This window comes from Lampris incognitus, chromosome 12, assembly GCF_029633865.1.
Source record: "Lampris incognitus isolate fLamInc1 chromosome 12, fLamInc1.hap2, whole genome shotgun sequence".
Classification (NCBI taxonomy): Eukaryota; Metazoa; Chordata; class Actinopteri; order Lampriformes; family Lampridae; genus Lampris; species Lampris incognitus.
This window is the reverse complement of record NC_079222.1, coordinates 50,077,805-50,100,642: the sequence shown is the minus strand read 5'-3', so window position 1 is coordinate 50,100,642 and position 22,838 is coordinate 50,077,805. Positions and strand designations below refer to the sequence as shown.

Below are 22,838 nucleotides of genomic sequence, written 5' to 3'. Positions count from 1 at the left end.
CTCATTCACACGCGTCTCTGCAGCAGATGCACGGTGAAGCTTCTCCGGCGAGATGAGTGGGCGAGTTGGTGACCTTTGCCTGAAGCAGGCAGAAGCCCTGAATGAGGTTGGTTGACTAAATTATGATTAATTTGTATTATTTTCCTCTGAACCATCTTGTTTGTAGGCTTCTGTGTAAGCCTAGAATAGAAAACCTGAAGTGTTGTGAATGATGAGGCTCCAGTCTCACATAGTCTGCAAATCTTCACTGTCAAGTTCTGCATCCCTGACTCTATCATGCCATGGTGGCTGCTGTAGCAATCCTCGCCGGACAGGCCAGCACCATGAATTCATGCTTTAGAGCTGCGGTCGGCCAGTGATATCACTTATTGTCTTTTATCATGCTGAATCCATCCTGGTTACCAGTTCCGGGACAGATTGCAGGACATTCTGCCAAACCTTCCCGCGCAGGATGACCATTACCTCCTCCGCTGGCTCAGAGGTGAGAGTAAAACCTTCTTCACCAACAATCTTCATGGCTTGTGTTTGGTCTGATTCTGCCAGTCGGGCTTAATTGTGGCAAAACATTAGACTGACCCGTGTTCCTCCAGAAACAGTTTACAGAGTCACTAAAACGGCACGTTTATCGGGCTCTTGGTACACCTATATGAGTCTGTGAGTCATGGTAGTCTATATAGACTACCTCCTCTGCCATGGGGGGATATGTGTGTTTAACATTGTGGTTTAACTGGTGTGAGTCTGGAGACCAGATACAGCTAAGCCCATAACCAAAAGCTATGTGGTCCTACTGACCTTGTCAGCTGCCCTGTAAAGAGTGTCAGAACAACACGGACATGAAATGGGTTCGTTTTGTGATAAGCCAACCGCAGGGGCCCCAGCCATGCCAGAGCTGGAAACTGGTGTTTTTTCAAAGCCCAAGCTCAAGGTTGACAGGCTGCTGACGTGCCTGGTTGCATGGGAACAGGTTTTGCAGAGATGCCCCGATACTTGAGAGCGTGCAGGCCATAGGCTGTAGGTGAAGTCAGTTTCAGCCCTCAGGCAGGAGCTCTCAGACTCTCTGAGCAGTCTGAGATGTTTCACCCTCACCAACAACAGACACACACCGTCCTGGTCTCAGGGGACACTCTGCTGTTTGTGACAGCTGACCAAAACACAAGTGTCCCCACCTTTCCCTGACAGCGCTTTAAGTAGCCCCGAAACGCAAGACCATTTTAACACGTCACTTTTTCATACATGCAGAACAAAGAGTCGCCCAAATCTTACATCCAAATCAGAAAACTGAAATCTTACAGCTATATCTAAATCTTATATATATACACATATATATATTCTCCTGATCCCTGCTCTGAAGGCTGACTGGTTGGGTGAATTCGCATATCGGTGCTGTTTGTTCAAACCCAAGACCTATGTTTGTATTAGAGATATAGACTTAACATACTGTAGTGACCGGGGGAGTGCAGGGGCTGATGGGATTGTTATGTTCAGGTTGAAGTTAGGATTTATGTGCTCATCAAATATTCTGTTCATGTTGGGATGTGTTGTTGTGTGGGACCCGGCCTGGGTGCTGAGTCCTGGGGCCTGGGGCCCGGGTCCTGTTTACTGACTGACTGACCTTAGGACCGTGACAGACTGATGTCGTCGGCTGTGACCTCGGGGGCAGGTCGTTGCGTGGTAGTTGTGTTCTGTGTGTAAATAAAGGGGCGTCCTGGGCTGTGCGGTGTATGGGACACATGAGCTGCTATAGAAACCGAGACCTCTGCCTTGTGACGCATTCGTCCATGCAAGCTCGCCAGAGTACAGTTCCTTATTCCATATCTAAAGTGACATAGGAAAATGTTGCTGCATTCTTTGGGTGTTTTTTTTTAATTATAGAAAAAGACGCAACATTTGGGCGTAATCTGGAAAATCTGAAGCACATTTCTGAGCAGCAGCAGTTTCCAAATGTTGCCCCGTATGAAATGAGAACATGGATGTTTTTGTCTCCTGCTTCTCAAGGGGACAACATATGGAGCCACAAACTATTACAGGGAGGGTAACATTTTTAGAAATTACATTTAGCCTATCTTTATTTGACTAGGTGGTGAAAACCACAATTCAAGCCTCTCCATCATTAGCCTAACCTAATGAGAGCACATGCTAGTCTTTCTTGGACAGGCCGGGACAGTCAGGTGTTGTGCTGTGAGCTGTGGCTGTGGGTCTGCTGAAAGGCTCTTCACAGGGAATCCTCGATCTAGGTCACAAATCTCCTCTCTCACACTTCAGTAGGCCAATCCCAATATGTTGGGTTTTTTTTCAGGGTATAACTCTTGATAAATTGTGTAGCCTACATGGACCTACAGATGATTTTGCACACTTGGATCGAAGGAGGAGGATGTCATTACGCTGATGACACCTAACACTTTATCTATAGGATGGCTGGCAAGCACACCCTTTTGTGAAGATACGTAGGCCATTTAGTCAGTGGGTCGCTAAAACCATGAAAAACAGATTTTCAGAGTAGGCCCGATTGAAATTGATGTAGGCAAGAAGAGAGAACATTTTCAGAGTAAATATAACAGAAATGATAGCGTCTATGTGAAAGTTTCGAGCCATGAGCCCAGGGTCATCTATCTTCTAGCCCACAATTGTTTTATCAGTCGGTCGTTGAATTCAACACATGAAATAACATCAGAAGTGAAGGTCCACATAGTATTGAGCAGTTTCACACTTTCCCTAATGTTATGTACCTGTTCTTATTCATTATAGTACATCTGGCTGGAATAATCAAGAAATAAAACTTGTATCTGGCCCATTATTATTTAACATTATCATTTAATATTATCATTTAGCATTATTATTATTTAACATTATCATGTAACATTATCATCATTTAACATTATCATTTAACATTATCATCTAACATTATTATCATTTAACATCATCATTTAACATTATCATTTAACATTAACATTATCATTTAACATTATTATCATTTATCATTATAATTCAACATCATCATTTAACATCATTTAACATCATCATTTAACATTATTAACATTATCATTTAACATTATCATTTAACATTATTATCATTTATCATTATAATTCAACATCATCATTTAACATCATTTAACATCATCATTTAACATTATTAACATTATCATTTAACATTATTATCATTTATCATTATAATTCAACATCATCATTTAACATCATTTAACATCATCATTTAACATTATTATTTAACATCATCATTTAACATTATTATCATTTAACAGCTGGTGAGCAACGCAGGGCATCATTTCTCCGGTCAACATAAAGACTAGTTTTTGCATGTTGTTACCATGAATGACTCATAAATAAGGTATGAGAAAAAAGGCATTTCTGAAACAGGTTTGGAGATGTTTGCTGCTCATCAGAGAACTTTAAAATCAAGGATTCATACTAACGAGCATCCTCAGTCTCTTTACAGACTCAGTGGCTCCTCGGTGTAGTTTTGAGTAACCGAGTTCCTGGGGTATTTATATGTGGTGTTTTTGACTTGAGTGTGGGTGTTGGAGGACACGGCGAGCCTGTCTGGTGACTCATTCATGTGGTTCCAGGAGAGCTGAATCAATACATGTCCCTTTTTGTTCAATATTTGCTTTAGCTTTCGAGCAAGGTCCGTGTCTTTGCCTCCGTAAAACCAGAATAAACGGTGTCAGATCTGACAGCGTAGTTTCATTTAACATTTGCATGTAAGTGATGGGTAGCAAAGCAAGACTGGATCCGTCTTAATCCTGTCGTTTATACACCCCATGACGCTCTACACACTCTCAGGTTTAATAGATGCCAGTACTGCCAAGCTCATAGATCCCTTTCTCATGTATTTCTAATGTCTCATGTACAGTGACCTACTGAGCATTATACCTACAATCTTTTCATTTGGAATAGTCATAGCATTTGAAAATTTGCAAAAGTCGTTATTCTAATCACGTTTTTTTAATTTCTTTTTCTGTTTCCAGCACGTAACTTTAACGTTTTAAAAGCCGAAGTGATGATTAGGAAGGTAAGGAACTGGACCATTGAGGTAACACATGTCTTCATCCACATCATGTTGTGGTACTTTTGAGCTGAGTCTGTTGTGTTTGCATAGTCCATGTGTTCTTGTATGTGTTCATCTGCATCTGCTTGACAGGCCTGTATGTTGTTCTGCCCTCACAAGCATTGTGACACTGTGTACATGGTGTGTGTGTGGTAAAAAGAGATGGTTAGAGATAATGACTCTACATAGCGCCCCATTTTTGTGTATCAAAGCGCATGGCACAAAACACTATCGACTTGGTAGCCTGACTGGATCAACCTGCCAGGGGTCTCGGGCAAAAATGTGCTACGGGCCGACCAAAAAGATAACTGTCTTCTCTCATTGTATATTGATACGGGCCCATTTGTGTTCAAATTGTGCATATTACCATACCAATTTGCATTTAAATGATCACAGTTGTCAAATTATCACAAACCAATGGACACATGGTGAACCCAGAGGCCTGGGGCAGTTGCCCACTTTTCCACCCAGCCTTGCTTCATAGTGCACTGTGCACGGGGCATGGCAAGCGCGCTCTTGGCATTTTCATGGCAGAGGTGCACAGCGCCCCTGCTGGGCATATGGGGTGGTGGGGGCTAGGTTGTGGGAGAAGTTTTGCCTTCAGGGCTTCCTGCCAGAGAGTCTTCGAACCTGTTTCCTAAAGCAGCCAGACATTAGGTTGTGAGTTAGCATGGTTAAGCTATTGGTGAAGGTTAGGTTAAGGTAAGCGTAGGGTTAAGGTTAGGGTTAAGTTCAGGTTATGTCAGGTTAGGTCAGGGCTTTCTGGCAGAGAGCCCTCCTGAAGCTTTCTAGCAGAAAGCCCTGACATAACCTCAACTTTTTAGCAGAAAGTCCTGACCTAACCTAACACAACCTCAACTTTCTAGCAGAAAGTCCTGACCTAACCTAACACAACCTCAACTTTCTAGCAGAAAGTCCTGACACAACCTGACACAACCTCAACTTTCCAGCAGAAAGTCCTGACTTAACCTGGCACAACCTCAACTTTCTAGCAGAAAGTCCTGACTTAACCTGGCACAACCTCAACTTTATAGCAGAAAGACCTGACCTAACCTAACACAACCTCAACTTTCTAGCAGAAAGCCCTGACATAACCTAACACAACCTCAACTTTCTAGCAGAAAGTCTTGACTTAACCTGACACAACCTCAACTTTCTAGCAGAAAGTCCTGACCCAACCTGACACAAACTCGACTTTCTAGCAGAAAATCCTGACCCAACCTGACACAAACTCGACTTTCACCAATGTAGCGAAGTAAGGGGGCAGCCCGGGAACCGCCACAGCCGGGACGCGAACCCCTGTCTCCCACTCCGCAAGCGACAATGTTAACCAGTCGACTAAAAAGTTCAACCCGTTAGTCAAGGACCAACGTGTCTACTTATCCATGCACGTTACAATATATATCTCATTTCTTTGCAGCACCTGGAGTTCAGGAAGCAGATGAAAGTAGATACAATCATATCTGACTGGAAGCCTCCAGAGGTACAGAGTTTGTTTGTCACAATATGGGTCACGCATTACAGACGTGTTATTAAGTTTGTCTCCCTTTGTTGTTATCATTTTTGTCCTCTCGTAAGTCCTTCATAAATATAGACTTGTTCGTACCACACACTTATATACATGAGAAATGTGTATTGCATTCCATTGTAATCTATCATATCGTCATCAGGTGATTGAGAAATATTTTTCTGGGGGGATGTGTGGATATGATCGCGCGGGAAGTCCTGTCTGGTATGATGTCATTGGCCCCTTAGATCCCAAAGGTCTGCTTCTGTCAGCTACTAAGCGGGACTTCATGAAGACCAAGATCCGAGACACAGAGCGTCTCCAGAGGGAGTGTCAGAGACAATCTGAGAAGGTGAGGAGGAAAATGTTTCTGTTGCTTTGTTTTATTTTATTTTATTTTTCACAAATGAATAAAGAACTCATTTTCTTGCAATATATCAGACAGGGCCTGACATAACCGGTGGCCTGGGGCCAGAAAAAGTTTATGCAAGGCAAGTTGATTGGCCAGTGCCTGGCAACCAGAGTCATGTGTATGTCCCTTTAAACCTTTCCCGCCCTGACGTCACTCATACGTCATACTCGTATTGAAAAAATGTCCGCGAAAGAAACATCGTACGAGGCTGCGAAAAGAAAGAGAGGCTTTCTGATTTTGTGGACGCAACAATACTCCTGGGTGGACCACAGTGACTGTGGTATGTTTTGTACAGTTTGTCAGTAATTCCCTGCAAAGGCCGATCAAGGGGTTTGTTTTTTAAAGGGCACTGACAATTATCAAAAAGCGGCCAGACACGGGGAGTTAGCCAAAGCCGCGCGCACAGGAGACGGGAGCTGGCGCAGGAAAACGTGCGGGAAAAGGAAGCCACCTTCGTCCGAGCCTAGCAGCGACAGCATGTTGTCCATGAGATCCACAGCCGTCCCGTCGCCCAAACCGGATAGGGAAAGGATTCTATCTGCCCTCTCTGCGGCAGATAGGCTGTACCTCCGGAGCAGAAGATGTTTGAGGGCGACGTATTTATCGTGTTTGCGGAGGGGGGTTGCGCAACAGCTGCATGGCCCGGTGTGTGGACTGCTGGTCCAGCGCAGCGACGACCAGATAGTATCTGGAGTCGTCCGCGGAGATTCCACGCAGGTGGAACAGCGCCTCGACATGCTGGAACCACGAGGCCGGGTCGCTCTGCCAGAACTCTGGGAGTTTCACAGCCGCGGCGAGGCGGCGTGGGGCGGCGTGGCCGAAATGGATTCACACTCTTCTTCTGCTCCAAACATGTTCAATTCGGGGTCACCAATGTGGCAGGAATGAGGAAAAACACAGCAGACCAAGGCGAGTTTGATGTTTATTCCTCAACTCCAAAAACCAACCGCAGCAGGAACAACCCTGCCCCGGCGAGCCCGGGAACGTAAACCACGCCCCCAGCTCACAGCCCTGCTGGGTGAGAGGCATAGCCCCTAGTGTCCGCCACACAGTAATGATACATTAGCTATATTAGCTATCAATAATAGCTAGTAGCAAGCTTAGCTTGGGGCAGACAGGTATTTTTGGTGGTTTTTGGATGGATTAAGCTGGCCATGGGGTCAAATCCATTGCCGACATTGCGCTTCTTGTGTTCTGGGTTTTGGAAAGGGAAAGAAAATTACACCCCTCCAAACTTTTCACATGCCTAGTATCGATCTGCAGATCCCATAGGCACACCGTTTCAGCATTTTGCTGTCTGTCTGAAAGCTTGACGGACCTCCCTCACATAGAAACCGTTGCTAAGGTAGGATTGGACAAGCACAGTTCTGGGGCGGTACTTTGCGAAAGTTCAACTGGCCGTGTCTGCGGGTGGGAAGTGGGTGTGTGTCCTGGTCGCTGCACTAGCGCCTCCTCTGGTCGGTCGGGGCACCTGTTCGGGGGGGAGGGGGAACTGGGGGGAATAGCGTGATCCTCTCACGTGCTACGTCCCCCTGGTGAAACTCCTCACTGTCAGGTGAAAAGAAGCAGCTGGTGACTCCACACGTATGGGAGGAGGCATGTGGTAGTGTGCAGCCCTCCCCGGATCGGCAGAGGGGGTGGAGCAGAGACCGGGACGGCTCGGTAGAGTGGGGTAATTGGCCGGATACAACTGAGGAGAAAAAAGGGGGGGGAAATTTAGAAAAAAGTTATAAAAATGAACTAGTTGTATATGAGAATCAATTTTATTTTACTTGACACATTATGAGGAAACAAACGGACCTATCATATTTTATACAATGAATATATTACCAAAATTATGGGGGCGGGCTTGTTTTCATTTTTTGGCTGCCGGGCCATTGAAAATATACAAGAGATTCAAGATTCTTTATTTGTTACGTCTCATTATACAAGTACAAGAGAGTAAAATTCTTGTGTTTCGGCTCCTCAACACTGCAACAACAACAATAATAAATAACAACAAAACACAACGAGAAAGCAGAAATAATAATAAACAGTGTATGGTGTGTGTGTGTGTGTGTGTGTGTGTGTGTGTGTGTGTGTGTGTAAACTGATGATCCGCTGAAGACCATAGGTCAGCACCAGTCAGTCCGGCACCAGGCTTGGTGTCTTTAATGTTCTTTGTTCAGAAGCCTGGTTACTTGGTGGAAAAAGTTGTTCCAGACCTACTGGTCCGGGCTTTGAGGCTGCAGTACCACTTACCTGATGGTAGCAGCTGGAACAGTCCATAATTGGGGTGGCTGGGGTCTTTGATAATCTTGCGGGCTTTGCTGACACAGCGTCCATTGTATATGTCCTGGACGGAGGGAAACTCACATCCACTGATGTCCTGGGCCATCTGCACAACTCTCTGCAGGGTTTTTTGGTTGTGGGCAGTACAGTTCCCATGCCAGGCGCTGATGCATCCAGTCAGGATGCTCTCGGTTGTGCCTCTGTAGAAGGCCTGTAGAATCTTGGGCCCCATGCCGAACTTCTTCAGTCACCTGAGGTAGAAGAGGCGTTGCTGTGCCTTTTTCACCACATGGCTGGTGTGTTCATCCCAGGCGAGGTCCTCGGTAATGTGGACACAGAGAAATTTGAAGCTCTTGACCCTCTCTACAGCAGTCCCGTTGATGGTGATGGGGTCCAGCCTCCCCCCTCTCTTCCTGTAGTCCACAATCAGCTCCTTGGTTTTGTCGACATTGAGAAAGAGGATATTCACCTGGCACCACTTGGTTAGATTGTTGACCTCTCCCCTGTATGCCGTCTCACATCGTCGGAGATCAGGCCATCACCGTCGTGTCGTCAGCAAACTTTATCACCAAGTTGGAACTATGTGTGGCTATGCAGTCATGGGTGTACAAGGAGTAGAGGAGGGGACTCAGGACGCAGCCCTGGGGGGCTCCTGTGTTGAGGATCAGAGGTACAGAGGTGTTGGAGCCCATCCTCACCATCTGTCGCTGGCTCGACAGGAAGTGCAGGATCCAGCTGCACAAGCTGGTGCAGCTGTTCAGGATCCAGCTGCACCAAGCCCCTGAGCTTGGTTTAGAGTCTAGAGGGGACTATGGTGTTGGACGTTGAGCTGTAGTCTACAAACAGCATTCTCACATAGGAGTTCCTTTCCTCCAGGCGGGTGAGGGTGGTATGGAGTGTAGTGGGTATTGCGTCATCAGTGGATCTGTTTTGTTGTTGGGGTTCAAGGGTGGGCGGTAACATGCTACAGATTAGTCTCTTAACAAGGCTCTCAAAGCATTACAAGGGGCCAGTATAACTCTCATCTACTGGCCAAGTGGGCCAGTGGGGGGGGAATGTTACGTTGGACACAGTTGTCATTGCATATAATTGTTTACTTTGTCTTCATGTTCCCCTCTCCTCTACTTTCCTCTCTTCTCTTCTTCTTTTGGATCTTCTATAACCTTTTATTCCTTTCTAAGATGGGGAAGAATATTGAAGCCATTACTCTGATCTATGACTGTGAAGGGCTTGGGCTCAAGCACATTTGGAAGCCTGCAGTAGAAACCTATGGAGAGGTAAATACTAACGCAAGGACCATAACCAAGCATGAACAGGTTCATATGCATGGATACTCGTGTACAACTGTGTTTTCACACACACTAAATTAAGTATCTGAACACCGTTCTGCTGTCTTCTGCTAGATTCTAACCATGTTTGAAGAAAACTATCCTGAGGGGTTGAAAAGAGTGTTTCTTATAAAAGGTATGTTTCTCCTACATAACCTACTATATACCTCAAGGGGATGGCAGTGGCTCAGGAGGTAGAGTAGGTGGTCAGGTAACTGGAGGTCTTGATGCATGCTCAGTAATCTACTACTACTACTACTACTACTACTACTGCTTTTAGCTACTCCCGTTAGGGGGCGCCACAGCCGATCATCCATTTCCATCTCTTCCTGTCTTTTGCGTCTTCCCCTGTCACACCAGCCACCTGCATGTCCTCCCTCACCACATCCATAAACCTCTTTGGCCTTCCTCTTTTCCTCTTTCCTGGCAGCTCCATATTCAGCATCCTTCTCCCAGTATACCCAGCATCTCTCCTCCACACATGTCCAAACCATCTCAATCTTGCCTCTCTTGCTTTGTCTCCAAACCGTCCAACCTGAGCGGTTCCTCTAATATAATCGTTCCTAATCCTGTCCTTCTTCGTCACTCCCAATGAAAATCTTAGCATCTTCAACACTGCCACCTCCAGCTCCACCTCCTGTCTTTTCGTCAGTGCCACTGTCTCCAAACCATACAACATAGCTGGTCTCACAACCATCCTGTAAACCTTCCCTTTAACGCTTGCTGGTACCCTTCTGTCACAAATCACTCCTGACATGCATGCTCAGTAATCCAGGCAACAAAATCCCAGAAAGTCTAGTCAGTTCATCTGGACACAACGTTTAGTGGGAGAAACATCCATCATCATCTAAGTGACCTCTTTAGTCTCAGCTGACTGCAGGTACCCCCACCCTTATAAACAATACAGTGACTGCAGGTGTCCCCACCCTTATAAACAATACAGTGACTGCACGTACCCCCACCCTTATAAACAATACAGTGACTGCAGGTACCCCCACCCTTATAAATAATACAGTGACTGCAGGTACCCCCACCCTCATAAACAATACAGTGGCATAACGGCCCAAACTGCCACAGTTGCGTCACAACCAAAACTATTGATCAGTTTCATATGCAAATTGCCGTGACCATTAATTAGACTTAAAATGGCTACCTGTACTATTCACAGATGATTGGGAATAGCAGTAACGGGAGTGTTGCTGGTTTGATTCCCGGGTCCTCCCTCCCAAAAATGTCGAGGTAGCCCTGACCAAGACATCTAACCCCTAACTGCTTCCAATGAGCTTGTTGTTACCTTTGTATGGTTGACGCTAACATCAGTGTGTGTGTTCTGTTTGAGATGTGGTTCCAGGTCTACCTTTTGCAGGGGTTATGTGTTCTTTATTTAAGGTTTCATCTATTTTTTAAGCTTTTCTCCGTTTCTCGTCTTGCTGCAGCTCCTATGATTTTTCCGATGGTCTACAAGCTGCTCAAACACTTTCTGCGTGAGGAAACACAATGCAAGATTTTCGTTTTGGGAGGTACAATAATTATTTTTTATGCTGAGTATAATTTCAACATTACTTGAGATGTTTACAGATCTAAAAATTGTTTTTGCTTTCCCCCTGTTTATAGATAACTGGCAGGAAGTGTTACGTCAGCATATTGATGCAGATCAGCTTCCCATGGTGTATGGTGGAACTCTTACTGACCCTGATGGAAACCCCCACTGCCAAACTATGGTTAGAGAAGACTTTAGGTGGTTAGAAAAGACTTTATTTAGATGGTTAGAGAAGACTTTAGATGGTTAGAGAATACTTAAGCTGGTTAGAGAAGACTTTAGATGGTTAGAGAAGGATTTAGATGGTTAGCGAAGACTTTAGATGGTTAGGGAAGACTTAAGATGGTTAGAGAAGACTTTAGATGGTTAGAGAAGACTTTAGATGGTTAGAGAATACTTTAGCTGGTTAGAGAAGACTTTGGATGGTTAGAGAAGACTTTAGATGGTTAGAGAAGGATTTAGATGGTTAGAGAAGACTTTAGCTGGTTAGAGGAGACTTTAAATGGTTAGAGAATACTTTAGATGGTTGGAGAAGACTTTAGATGGTTAGAGAAGACTTTAGATGGTTAGAGAAGAATTTAGATGGTTAGAGAAGACTTTAGATGGTTAGAGAATACTTAAGATAGTTAGATAAGTGTTTAGATTGTTAGAGAATACTTTAGATGGTTAGAGAAGAATTTAGATGGTTAGAGAAGAATTTAGATGGTTAGAGAAGACTTTAGATGGTTGGAGAAGACTTTAGATGGTTAGAGAAGAATTTAGATGATTAGAGAATACTTTAGATGGCTAGAGAATACTTTAGCTGGTTAGAGAAGAATTTAGATGGTTAGAGAAGAGTTTAGATGATTAGAGAAGAATTTAGATGGTTAGAGAAGACTTTAGATGGTTAGAGAAGAGTTTAGATTGTTAGAGAGGACTTTAGATGGTTAGAGAAGAGTTTAGATTGTTAGAGAAGACTTTAGATGGTTAGAGAAGACTTTAGATGGTTAGAGAATACTTTAGCTGGTTAGAGAAGAATTTAGATGGTTAGAGAATACTTTAGATGGTTAGAGAATACTTTAGCTGGTTAGAGAAGACTTTGGATGGTTAGAGAAGACTTTAGATGGTTAGAGAAGGATTTAGATGGTTAGAGAAGACTTTAGATGGTTAGAGAAGACTTTAGCTGGTTAGAGAAGACTTTAGATGGTTAGAGAAGACTTTAGATGGTTAGAGAATACTTTAGATGGTTAGAGAATACTTTAGATGGTTAGAGAAGAGTTTAGATGGTTAGAGAAGAATTTAGATGGTTAGAGAAGACTTTAGATGGTTAGAGAAGAGTTTAGATTGTTAGAGAAGACTTTAGATGGTTAGAGAAGAGTTTAGATTGTTAGAGAAGACTTTAGATGGTTAGAGAAGACTTTAGCTGGTTAGAGAAGAATTTAGATGGTTAGAGAAGAGTTTAGATTGTTAAAGAAGACTTTAGATGGTTAGAGAATACTTAAGATAGTTAGATAAGTGTTTAGATTGTTAGAGAATACTTTAGATGGTTAGAGAAGAATTTAGATGGTTAGAGAAGAATTTAGATGGTTAGAGAAGACTTTAGATGGTTAGAGAAGACTTTAGCTGGTTAGAGAAGAATTTAGATGGTTAGAGAAGACTTTAGCTGGTTAGAGAAGAATTTAGATGGTTAGAGAAGAGTTCAGATTGTTAGAGAAGACTTTAGATGGTTAGAGAAGACTTTAGATGGTTAGAGAATACTTAAGATAGTTAGATAAGAGTTTAGATTGTTAGAGAAGATTTTAGATGGTTAGAGAAGAATTTAGATGGTTAGATAAGAGTTTAGCTGGTTAGAGAAGAATTTAGATGGTTAGAGAAGAGTTTAGATTGTTAGAGAAGACTTTAGATGGTTAGAGAAGACTTTAGATGGTTAGAGAATACTTTAGCTGGTTAGAGAAGAATTAAGATGGTTAGAGAATACTTTAGATGGTTAGAGAAGACTTTAGCTGGTTAGAGAAGAATTTAGATGGTTAGAGAATGCTTAAGATAGTTAGTTAAGAGTTTAGATTGTTAGAGAAGACTTTAGATGGTTAGAGAAGACTTTAGATGGTTAGAGAATACTTTAGCTGGTTAGAGAAGAATTTAGATGGTTAGAGAATACTTTAGATGGTTAGAGAAGACTTTAGCTGGTTAGAGAAGAATTTAGATGGTTAGAGAATGCTTAAGATAGTTAGTTAAGAGTTTAGATTGTTAGAGAAGACTTTAGATGGTTAGAGAAGAATTTATTCAGATGGGTAGAGAAGACTTTAGGTAGTTAGAGAAGACTTTAGACATTAGAGAAGACTATTTAGATGGTTAGAGAAGACTGATTGTTAGAGAAGACTTTATTCAGATGGGTAGAGAAGACTCTAGGTAGTTAGAGAAGACTTTAGACGTTAGAGAAGACTATTTAGATGGTTAGAGAAGACTGATGGTTAGAGAAGACTTTATTCAGATGGGTAGAGAAGACTCTAGGTAGTTAGAGAAGACTTTAGGTAGTTAGAGAAGACTTTAGACGTTAGAGAAGACTTTAGACATTAGAGAATACTTTATTTAGATGGTTAGAGAAGACTTTATTCAGATGGGTAGAGAAGACTTGAGATGGTTAGAGAAGACTTTATTTAGATGGTTAGAGAAGACTTTATTCAGATGGCTAGAGGCTTTAGGTGGTTGGAGAAGACTTTATGTGGTTAGAAAAGACTTAAGATAGTTAGAGAAGATTTTCTTTAGATGGTTAGAGAAGACTTTAGATGGACAGAGAAGACAGGCAAAAGAAGTGCTTTATATCACATGCAGTCTGAATAAATGCTAAAACGTTATGATGTGGTTGCAGATCAACTATGGTGGTACCGTCCCCAAGTCATATTATGTTCAGGACTCAGTGAAGGTTCAGTATGACAGCAGTGTGACCATCGGCCGTGGTGCCACGTTACAGCTTGTGTATGACGTCAACACCTCCAACAGCCTTTTGAGGTTACCACTGCATACTACTGCATAACTACTGCATGTTTAAAAGCTGAGACTGTCAGTTTTCGTAATCAGCACACATTTGTGACAATCCAGACACAAGTGATCCATGGCTGGAGCATCTGGGTGGCGTAGCAGTCTATTCCATTGCCTACCCACATGGGGATCGCTAATTCGAATCCCTGTGTTACCTCTGGCTTTGTCGGGTGTCCCTACAGACACAATTGGCCGTGTCTGCGGGTGGGAAGCCGGATGTGGGTATGTGTCCTGGTTGCTGCACTAGCGCCTCCTCTGGTCAGTCGGGGCGTCTGTTCAGGGGGAGGGGGAACTGGGGGGAACAGCGTGATCCTCCCACGCGCTACGTCCCCCTGGTGAAACTCCTCACTGTCAGGTGAAAAGAAGCGGCTGGTGACTCCACATGTATGGGAGGAGGCAGGTGGTAGTCTGCAGCCCTCCCCGGATCAGCAGAGGGGGCGGAGCAGAGACCGGGACTGCTCAGAAGAGTGGGGTAATTGGCTGGATAGAACTGGGAAGAAAAAGGGGGGAAAAAGCCCCAAAAAAACAAAAAACAAACAAACAAGTGATCCATGGCTGTGGAAGGCCTAGATTAGTCATCTCCAACCATGTGCCATGGAGGTCCACGTGTATTAAGGTTTTCATTCAACCGGAACCTACAACCTCTTATTTCAATGAGCAACACAACATCAGTCAGATTGGGGAAAACTAATCAATGGCATCAGCTGGTTTAGTGTTGGGTTGTAATGAAAATCGGCATACACATAGCCCCCCGTGGCACATGTTTGGACATCACTGGCCTAAGTCCTCCAAAGTGCTGGTCACATCTTGGCTCCAAAACAGGGTATTTTGGTCTATTTGTTTTGGTTAGCGAATGTGAAACAGATTCCTTTGTAAAGGAAAAAATTACCATCATTTTTGTGTTATTTTTTCCTAAACGATTCTGGTCTGATGATTTTGACCACATCTCACCATTTGCCAGAAATCTGCGTCATCCGTTATATTTTCTGGTGATCTCTTGACAAAGCCTCTTTCTTCTCTGCCCTCCTGCCTCCCTCCTAGGTGGCAGTTTGCCAGTGATGGAGCTGACATCGGGTTCGGCGTCTACAGGCAGACCCAGAGAGGGGGCAGTGAAAAGGTGGCTGACATGCTGGAAGTGCTACCGAGTGAACGTTATAACGCACACCTTGTTCCAGAAGACAGCTCACTCATCTGCTCAGAGCCTGGAGTTTGTAAGGACTGATTCAGAGTCAGAACTGACACACGAGAAAATGTTTTCGAGGTTTTATCTCTTTCAAGGCAAACATGCAGAAATATTATTCGCCACTTATTTGGTAAAGTAAATGCTGCTGCTGAGAAGGTTCGTTCTTCCCATTTTCACAGATGTGCTGTGCTTTGATAACAGCTATAGCCTCCTGCAGCCCAAGAAGGTGAGCTACAAAGTGGAGGTTCATCCTCCTGCAGACAGCCCCACCCAGAGCCCACAGAGCAGCCAGCAGTGATGGAGTGTCCCGTCTCCACTACCACCTGCAAAATACCCATAACACGTGGTGAAACTCTCTGACCCCGAATTTAAAGTGATGTGATTGGCTGACAATATTCACTCTCTATGATTTTGTATCCAGTTGTTTAAGTAGAACGATATCGACCTGAACAGGACAACTTAGGGCATCGACCAAAATATTAAACTGAATTATAGTAAACGTAACAAACATTTCATGCAGCGCCACCTCAACAGCATCTTTTCCTTTTTTCATTTCAAACAAAGTAGATTTATGGAAGTTTGGTCATTTTGTGTTGTAATGAATCAAAACTTCCTCAAGCCCTCAGGCAGCTCTGAGCAGACACAACACGAGTGTGACATGGTGCATGAATACTGTGCAGGGACAAATGCCTCGAACATCACATTATAAACATTATAAACAGAGCTGGTGCTGGATCGGCTGGGAGAGCCTGGTCTGCCGCGACCTGTGGGCCCAGGGACCACCGCCCTGCCTGGAGCTGTGCCCATAAAGGAAACGCCAAGGGCGGTCTGACAGGAGGCGGAAGCGGGGCAGGCTAAGCTAACTGCTAGCCCACCGGCAGTTCCGATAACACCGAGGGCGGTCTGGCGGCGGCCTTGCCTAGCCTGTGTTTTTAGTGTCATCGTGTGGAGTGTGGGGAGGCGTGTTGAAGGTGTCTGGCTGGGAGAGCTGGCGCTGGAGCAGCTGGGAGAGCTTGGTCTGCTGCATCCTGTGGGCCCAGGGACCACGGCCCTGCCTGGAGCTGTGCCCATAAAGGAAACACCGAGGATGCAGAAGCGGGGCAGGCTAAGCTAACTGCTAGCCCACCGGCAGTTCCGATAACACCGAGGGCGGTCTGGCGGCGGCCTTGCCTAGCCTGTGTTTTTAGTGTCATCGTGTGGAGTGTGGGGAGGTGTGTTGAAGGTGTCTGGCTGGGAGAGCTGGCGCTGGAGCAGCTGGGAGAGCTTGGTCTGCTGCATCCTGTGGGCCCAGGGACCACGGTCTCGGCTGGAGCTGTGCCCGAAGAGGAAACACCGAGGGCGGTCTGACAGGAGGTGGAAGCGGGGCAGGCTAAGCTAACTGCTAGCCCATGCAGACCAGCAGCTCCCACAGTCATCCTGGCTGGCGGTCGCTCTGCTGGACAGTGGTTTTTGATGTTTAGATATGTGTGTTAGTGTGGGTATGTGTGTTCTTGTTGCTCTTGTAGGTTTTGGACTTGTGTTTTTGTCTCTGTGTTGCACTGCTGTGGGCTGGGGAAACCATGTTTCATGTGCGCAAGTGCATGACATGAAATGACAAATAAAGGGTTTCTGACTCGGGTTCTGACTGTGTGTTTGCTGTGGGATGTAAGTGTCGCTGTGAAGGACCCTGCAGCCCGGCCTGAAGGTGTGTTGGTGCAGCAGGAAGCAGCTCAGACCAGATGGAGAAACAACCCACCACAACTCGCTCCGAAAGGCTTTTGTGTTTCTTGACAATGTTTTTTCTTCACAGTGATGAAACACCCCGACGCCTCAACAGCTGATACTGTGTGTGTGTGCGTGCGCGTGTGTGCGCGTGTGTGTGCGCGCGCGCGTCTGGTTTCAGTACAAGTGCGCTGCTGTCACTTGTCGTCACTAGTCCAGTATGAGGCCTATTACCAGTCGATAACGTCAGAGGAAAAGTGAAACCTGAGCGGTTGCTTCTGTATGTTGGACCACGTGGTTGTGCGCTGTGACAGCTAACGGGTCTGGGATTATCATTTAAAGAGCTGCGGAGTGACTGAATGTTTGTGGGCTACTTTGAAAATGTACAAAGACAATGACAAATAAATTATCGTTTTATCACCATCTACTTATCACCACCTATTTATCACCATCTAGTTACTTTTCTTTTTTTTCGACATCCGGACTCGTTCGGTTCGCAGATCAGGGTGACTTAAAGCTTTTAAACGGAAGCAAAGCCTTCTGACAGTAGCAGCAGGGGCAACAAATGTAACTCTTCCTCCGTGTTGTCGTCACACAGCCACGTGACTCATGTAACCATGTCTTCACGCCTCCCTCATTTGTCATAAACTTATGAATAATCTAAATCACGATACACACACTCTTCATCACTCATCTTCATCCTGTTCTGTATATCCGAGTTAGACAGACAGACAGACAGACAGACAGACAGACAGACAGACAGATAGATAGATAGATAGATAGATAGATAGATAGATAGATAGATAGATAGATAGATAGATAGATAGATAGATAGATAGATAGATAGACAGACAGACAGACAGACAGACAGACAGACAGACAGACAGACATACACAGATAGATAGATAGATAGATAGATAGATAGATAGATAGATAGATAGATAGATAGATAGATAGATAGATAGATAGATAGATAGATAGATAGATAGATAGATAGATAGATAGATAGATAGATAGATAGATAGATAGATAGATAGATAGATAGATAGATAGATAGATAGATAGATGCTGACTCGGCTGAAATGCGGAAGACAGACTCTTCATAGTTCTGCATCAGCATCCTGCAGCCGCTGCTGGCGGACAGACACGCACCGGGAGGGGGGAGAGGGGGATTACATCAATGCCATGCGCCTTTACATAACAGCTGGGGCGAGCTAACTGGATAAGAAACAACTGGACGCCACAACATCCACTCTGCAGGATCACTCCGGGTCTAACCCAGGGCCGGACCCACGTGCTGGCTTTGCTGTTAAAAAAATAAATGATAAAACAAGATGACGGATGATGACGCATGATGTTGAATGAAGATGAATGTGATTTGGAGGAAGTTTAGCTCGGATGAATCATGGTTGACGATGAAGCCTTCCTGCTGTACTTGTTGAGTGGAACGGTTTTCAGACTAGAGCTTGGTAGAAACGTGAGTTTTAGTTTTCAGACTAGAGCTTGGTAGAAACATGAGTTTCAGTTTTCAGACTAGAGCTTCATAGAAACATGCGTTTTAGTTGTCAGACTAGAGCTTGGTAGAAACATGAGTTTCAGTGTCAGACTAGAGCTTGGTAGAAACATGGGTTTTAGTTTCAGACTAGAGCTTGGTAGAAACATGAGTTTTAGTTTTCAGACTAGAGCTTGGTAGAAACATGAGTTTTAGTTTTCAGACTAGAGCTTGGTAGAAACATGAGTTTCAGTTTTCAGACTAGAGCTTCATAGAAACATGCGTTTTAGTTGTCAGACTAGAGCTTGGTAGAAACATGAGTTTCAGTGTCAGACTAGAGCTTGGTAGAAACATGGGTTTTAGTTTCAGACTAGAGCTTGGTAGAAACATGAGTTTTAGTTTTCAGACTAGAGCTTGGTAGAAACATGAGTTTCAGTTTCAGACTAGAGCTTGGTAGAAACATGAGTTTTAGTTTTCAGACTAGAGCTTGGTAGAAACATGAGTTTCAGTTTCAGACTAGAGCTCCATAGAAACATGCGTTTTAGTTTTCAGACTAGAGCTTGGTAGAAACATGAGTTTTAGTTTTCAGACTAGAGCTTGGTAGAAACATGGGTTTCAGTGTCAGACTAGAGCTTGGTAGAAACATGAGTTTTAGTTTCAGACTAGAGCTTGGTAGAAACATGAGTTTTAGTTTTCAGACTAGAGCTTGGTAGAAACATGAGTTTTAGTTTCAGACTAGAGCTTGGTAGAAACATGAGTTTTAGTTTTCAGAATAGAGCTTGGTAGAAACATGAGTTTTAGTTTCAGACTAGAGCTTGGTAGAAACATGAGTTTTAGTTTCAGACTAGAGCTTGGTAGAAACTGAGTTTCAGTTTCAGACTAGAGCTTGGTAGAAACATGAGTTTTCGTTTTCAGACTAGAGCTTGGTAGAAACATGAGTTTCAGTTTCAGACTAGAGCTTGGTAGAAACATGAGTTTTAGTTGTCAGACTAGAGCTTGGTAGAAAAATGAGTTTTACTTTTCAGACTAGAGCTTGGTAGAAACATGAGTTTCAGTTTCAGACTAGAGCTTGGTAGAAACATGAGTTTTAGTTTTCAGACTAGAGCTTGGTAGAAACATGAGTTTTAGTTTCAGACTAGAGCTTGGTAGAAACATGAGTTTTAGTTTCAGACTAGAGCTTGGTAGAAACATGTGTTTCAGTTTCAGACTAGAGCTTGGTAGAAACATGAGTTTCAGTGTCAGACTAGAGCTTGGTAGAAACATGAGTTTCAGTGTCAGACTAGAGCTTGGTAGAAACATGAGTTTTAGTTTTCAGACTAGAGCTTGGTAGAAACATGGGTTTCAGTTTCAGACTAGAGCTTGGTAGAAACATGGGTTTCAGTTTCAGACTAGAGCTTGGTAGAAACATGAGTTTCAGTGTCAGACTAGAGCTTGATAGACTCATGGGTTTCAGTTTCAGACTAGAGCTTGGTAGAAACATGAGTTTTAGTTTTCAGACTAGAGCTTGGTAGAAACATCAGTTTTAGTTTTAGGACTAGAGCTTGGTAGAAACATGAGTTTCAGTTTCAGACTAGAGCTTGGTAGAAACATGAGTTTAAGTATTCAGACTAGAGCTTGGTAGAAACATGAGTTTTAGTTTTCAGACTAGAGCTTGTTAGAAACATGAGTTTTAGTTTCAGAATATAGCTTGGTAGAAACATGAGTTTTAGTTTCAGACTAGAGCTTGGTAGAAACATGAGTTTCAGTTTCAGACTAGAGCTTGGTAGAAACATGAGTTTTAGTTTCAGACTAGAGCTTGGTAGAAACATGGGGTTTAGTTTCAGACTAGAGCTTGGTAGAAACATGAGTTTTATTTTTCGGACTAGAGCTTGGTAGAAACATGAGTTTTAGTTTTCAGACTAGAGCTTGGTAGAAACATGAGTTTTAGTTTTCAGACTAGAGCTTGGTAGAAACATGAGTTTCAGTTTCAGACTAGAGCTTGGTAGAAACATGAGTTTCAGCGTCAGACTAGAGCTTGGTAGAAACATGAGTTTCAGTGTCAGACTAGAGCTTGGTAGAAACATGAGTTTCAGTGTCAGACTAGAGCTTGGTAGAAACATGAGTTTTAGTTTTCAGACTAGAGCTTGGTAGAAACATGGGTTTCAGTTTCAGACTAGAGCTTGGTAGAAACATGGGTTTCAGTTTCAGACTAGAGCTTGGTAGAAACATGAGTTTCAGTGTCAGACTAGAGCTTGATAGACTCATGGGTTTCAGTTTCAGACTAGAGCTTGGTAGAAACATGAGGTTTAGTTTTCAGACTAGAGCTTGGTAGAAACATCAGTTTTAGTTTTAGGACTAGAGCTTGGTAGAAACATGAGTTTCAGTTTCAGACTAGAGCTTGGTAGAAACATGAGTTTAAGTATTCAGACTAGAGCTTGGTAGAAACATGAGTTTTAGTTTTCAGACTAGAGCTTGTTAGAAACATGAGTTTTAGTTTCAGAATATAACTTGGTAGAAACATGAGTTTTAGTTTCAGACTAGAGCTTGGTAGAAACATGAGTTTCAGTTTCAGACTAGAGCTTGGTAGAAACATGAGTTTTAGTTTCAGACTAGAGCTTGGTAGAAACATGGGGTTTAGTTTCAGACTAGAGCTTGGTAGAAACATGAGTTTTAGTTTTCGGACTAGAGCTTGGTAGAAACATGAGTTTTAGTTTTCAGACTAGAGCTTGGTAGAAACATGAGTTTCAGTTTCAGACTAGAGCTTGGTAGAAACATGAGTTTTAGTTTCAGACTAGAGCTTGGTAGAAACATGGGGTTTAGTTTCAGACTAGAGCTTGGTAGAAACATGAGTTTTAGTTTTCGGACTAGAGCTTGGTAGAAACATGAGTTTTAGTTTTCAGACTAGAGCTTGGTAGAAACATGAGTTTCAGTTTCAGACTAGAGCTTGGTAGAAACATGAGTTTTAGTTTTCAGACTAGAGCTTGGTAGAAACATGAGTTTCAGTTTCAGACTAGAGCTTGGTAGAAACATGAGTTTCAGTGTCAGACTAGAGCTTGGTAGAAACATGAGTTTCAGTGTCAGACTAGAGCTTGGTAGAAACATGAGTTTCAGTGTCAGACTAGAGCTTGGTAGAAACATGAGTTTTAGTTTCAGACTAGAGCTTGGTAGAAACATGGGTTTCAGTTTCAGACTAGAGCTTGGTAGAAACATGGGTTTCAGTTTCAGACTAGAGCTTGGTAGAAACATGAGTTTCAGTGTCAGACTAGAGCTTGATAGACTCATGGGTTTCAGTTTCAGACTAGAGCTTGGTAGAAACATGAGTTTTAGTTTTCAGACTAGAGCTTGGTAGAAACATCAGTTTTAGTTTTAGGACTAGAGCTTGGTAGAAACATGAGTTTCAGTTTCAGACTAGAGCTTGGTAGAAACATGAGTTTAAGTATTCAGACTAGAGCTTGGTAGAAACATGAGTTTTAGTTTTCAGACTAGAGCTTGTTAGAAACATGAGTTTTAGTTTCAGAATATAACTTGGTAGAAACATGAGTTTTAGTTTCAGACTAGAGCTTGGTAGAAACATGAGTTTCAGTTTCAGACTAGAGCTTGGTAGAAACATGAGTTTTAGTTTCAGACTAGAGCTTGGTAGAAACATGGGGTTTAGTTTCAGACTAGAGCTTGGTAGAAACATGAGTTTTAGTTTTCGGACTAGAGCTTGGTAGAAACATGAGTTTTAGTTTTCAGACTAGAGCTTGGTAGAAACATGAGTTTCAGTTTCAGACTAGAGCTTGGTAGAAACATGAGTTTTAGTTTTCAGACTAGAGCTTGGTAGAAACATGAGTTTCAGTTTCAGACTAGAGCTTGGTAGAAACATGAGTTTTAGTTTCAGACTAGAGCTTGGTAGAAACATGGGGTTTAGTTTCAGACTAGAGCTTGGTAGAGACATGAGTTTTAGTTTGGTTTGCAAATCAGAACATTATACAGTGAATAACAATTATATAAAAACACAGCAAACCCCTCCCACCCTGTTTCCGCCCCTCGCCCCCCATCCCTATCAACTGATTACAGACAGAAAGAGAAAGGAAACACTAAAGCAAAACAGAAAACATGAAATGATCAGAATGAAATAAAATCAGAAGGGTGTTTCTAAAATCAAAAGAAAGATGCGTCATCTGGTTCAGTTTAGCGGCGCAGCCCACAGCAGAGCCGCGCCGCACGAGCGGATGCACGGGCGCCTATCATTGGCCAGCCGCGTTACGCTCGTGTCCACGGACAGCGCGCGCGCGCGCTGACCTACCTGTCGCCGTCCGGTGGGCGGTCATAACAGTGGGCGGAGCCGTGCGACATGCGTAA

General features: G+C 43.4%; 1 protein-coding gene across 2 annotated transcripts; it reads left to right on the top strand.

Moving 5' to 3' along the window:
• LOC130121767 (SEC14-like protein 2) lies at positions 1-16,939 on the top strand. 2 transcript variants are annotated; one of them, XM_056290649.1, is made up of 12 exons: positions 1-106; positions 406-481; positions 3,984-4,027; positions 5,484-5,546; positions 5,734-5,922; positions 9,435-9,530; positions 9,657-9,717; positions 11,018-11,101; positions 11,196-11,302; positions 13,970-14,109; positions 15,181-15,350; positions 15,502-16,939. In XM_056290649.1, exons 1-12 carry the CDS (start codon positions 53-55, stop codon positions 15,618-15,620), a joined length of 1,203 nt encoding a protein of 400 aa, XP_056146624.1. In that variant the 5' UTR covers positions 1-52; the 3' UTR covers positions 15,621-16,939. The 2 variants fall into 2 exon arrangements, with proteins under 2 accessions (XP_056146624.1, XP_056146625.1); XM_056290650.1 differs by lacking the exons at positions 1-106; positions 406-481 and adding an exon at positions 3,740-3,798.
• The last annotated feature ends 5,899 nt before the right edge of the window (positions 16,940-22,838 follow it).

What these genes read in the sequence shown, in the direction of transcription:
- LOC130121767 (XM_056290649.1), top strand. Translation starts at nt 53, where the DNA reads ATGAGTGGGCGAGTTGGTGACCTTTGCCTGAAGCAGGCAGAAGCCCTG. An exon ending in AAGAGTGTTTCTTATAAAAG is followed by an intron (nt 9,718 to 11,017) that starts GTATGTTTCTCC and finishes GTCTTGCTGCAG; the next exon opens with CTCCTATGATTTTTCCGATG. An exon ending in ACCCCCACTGCCAAACTATG is followed by an intron (nt 11,303 to 13,969) that starts GTTAGAGAAGAC and finishes ATGTGGTTGCAG; the next exon opens with ATCAACTATGGTGGTACCGT.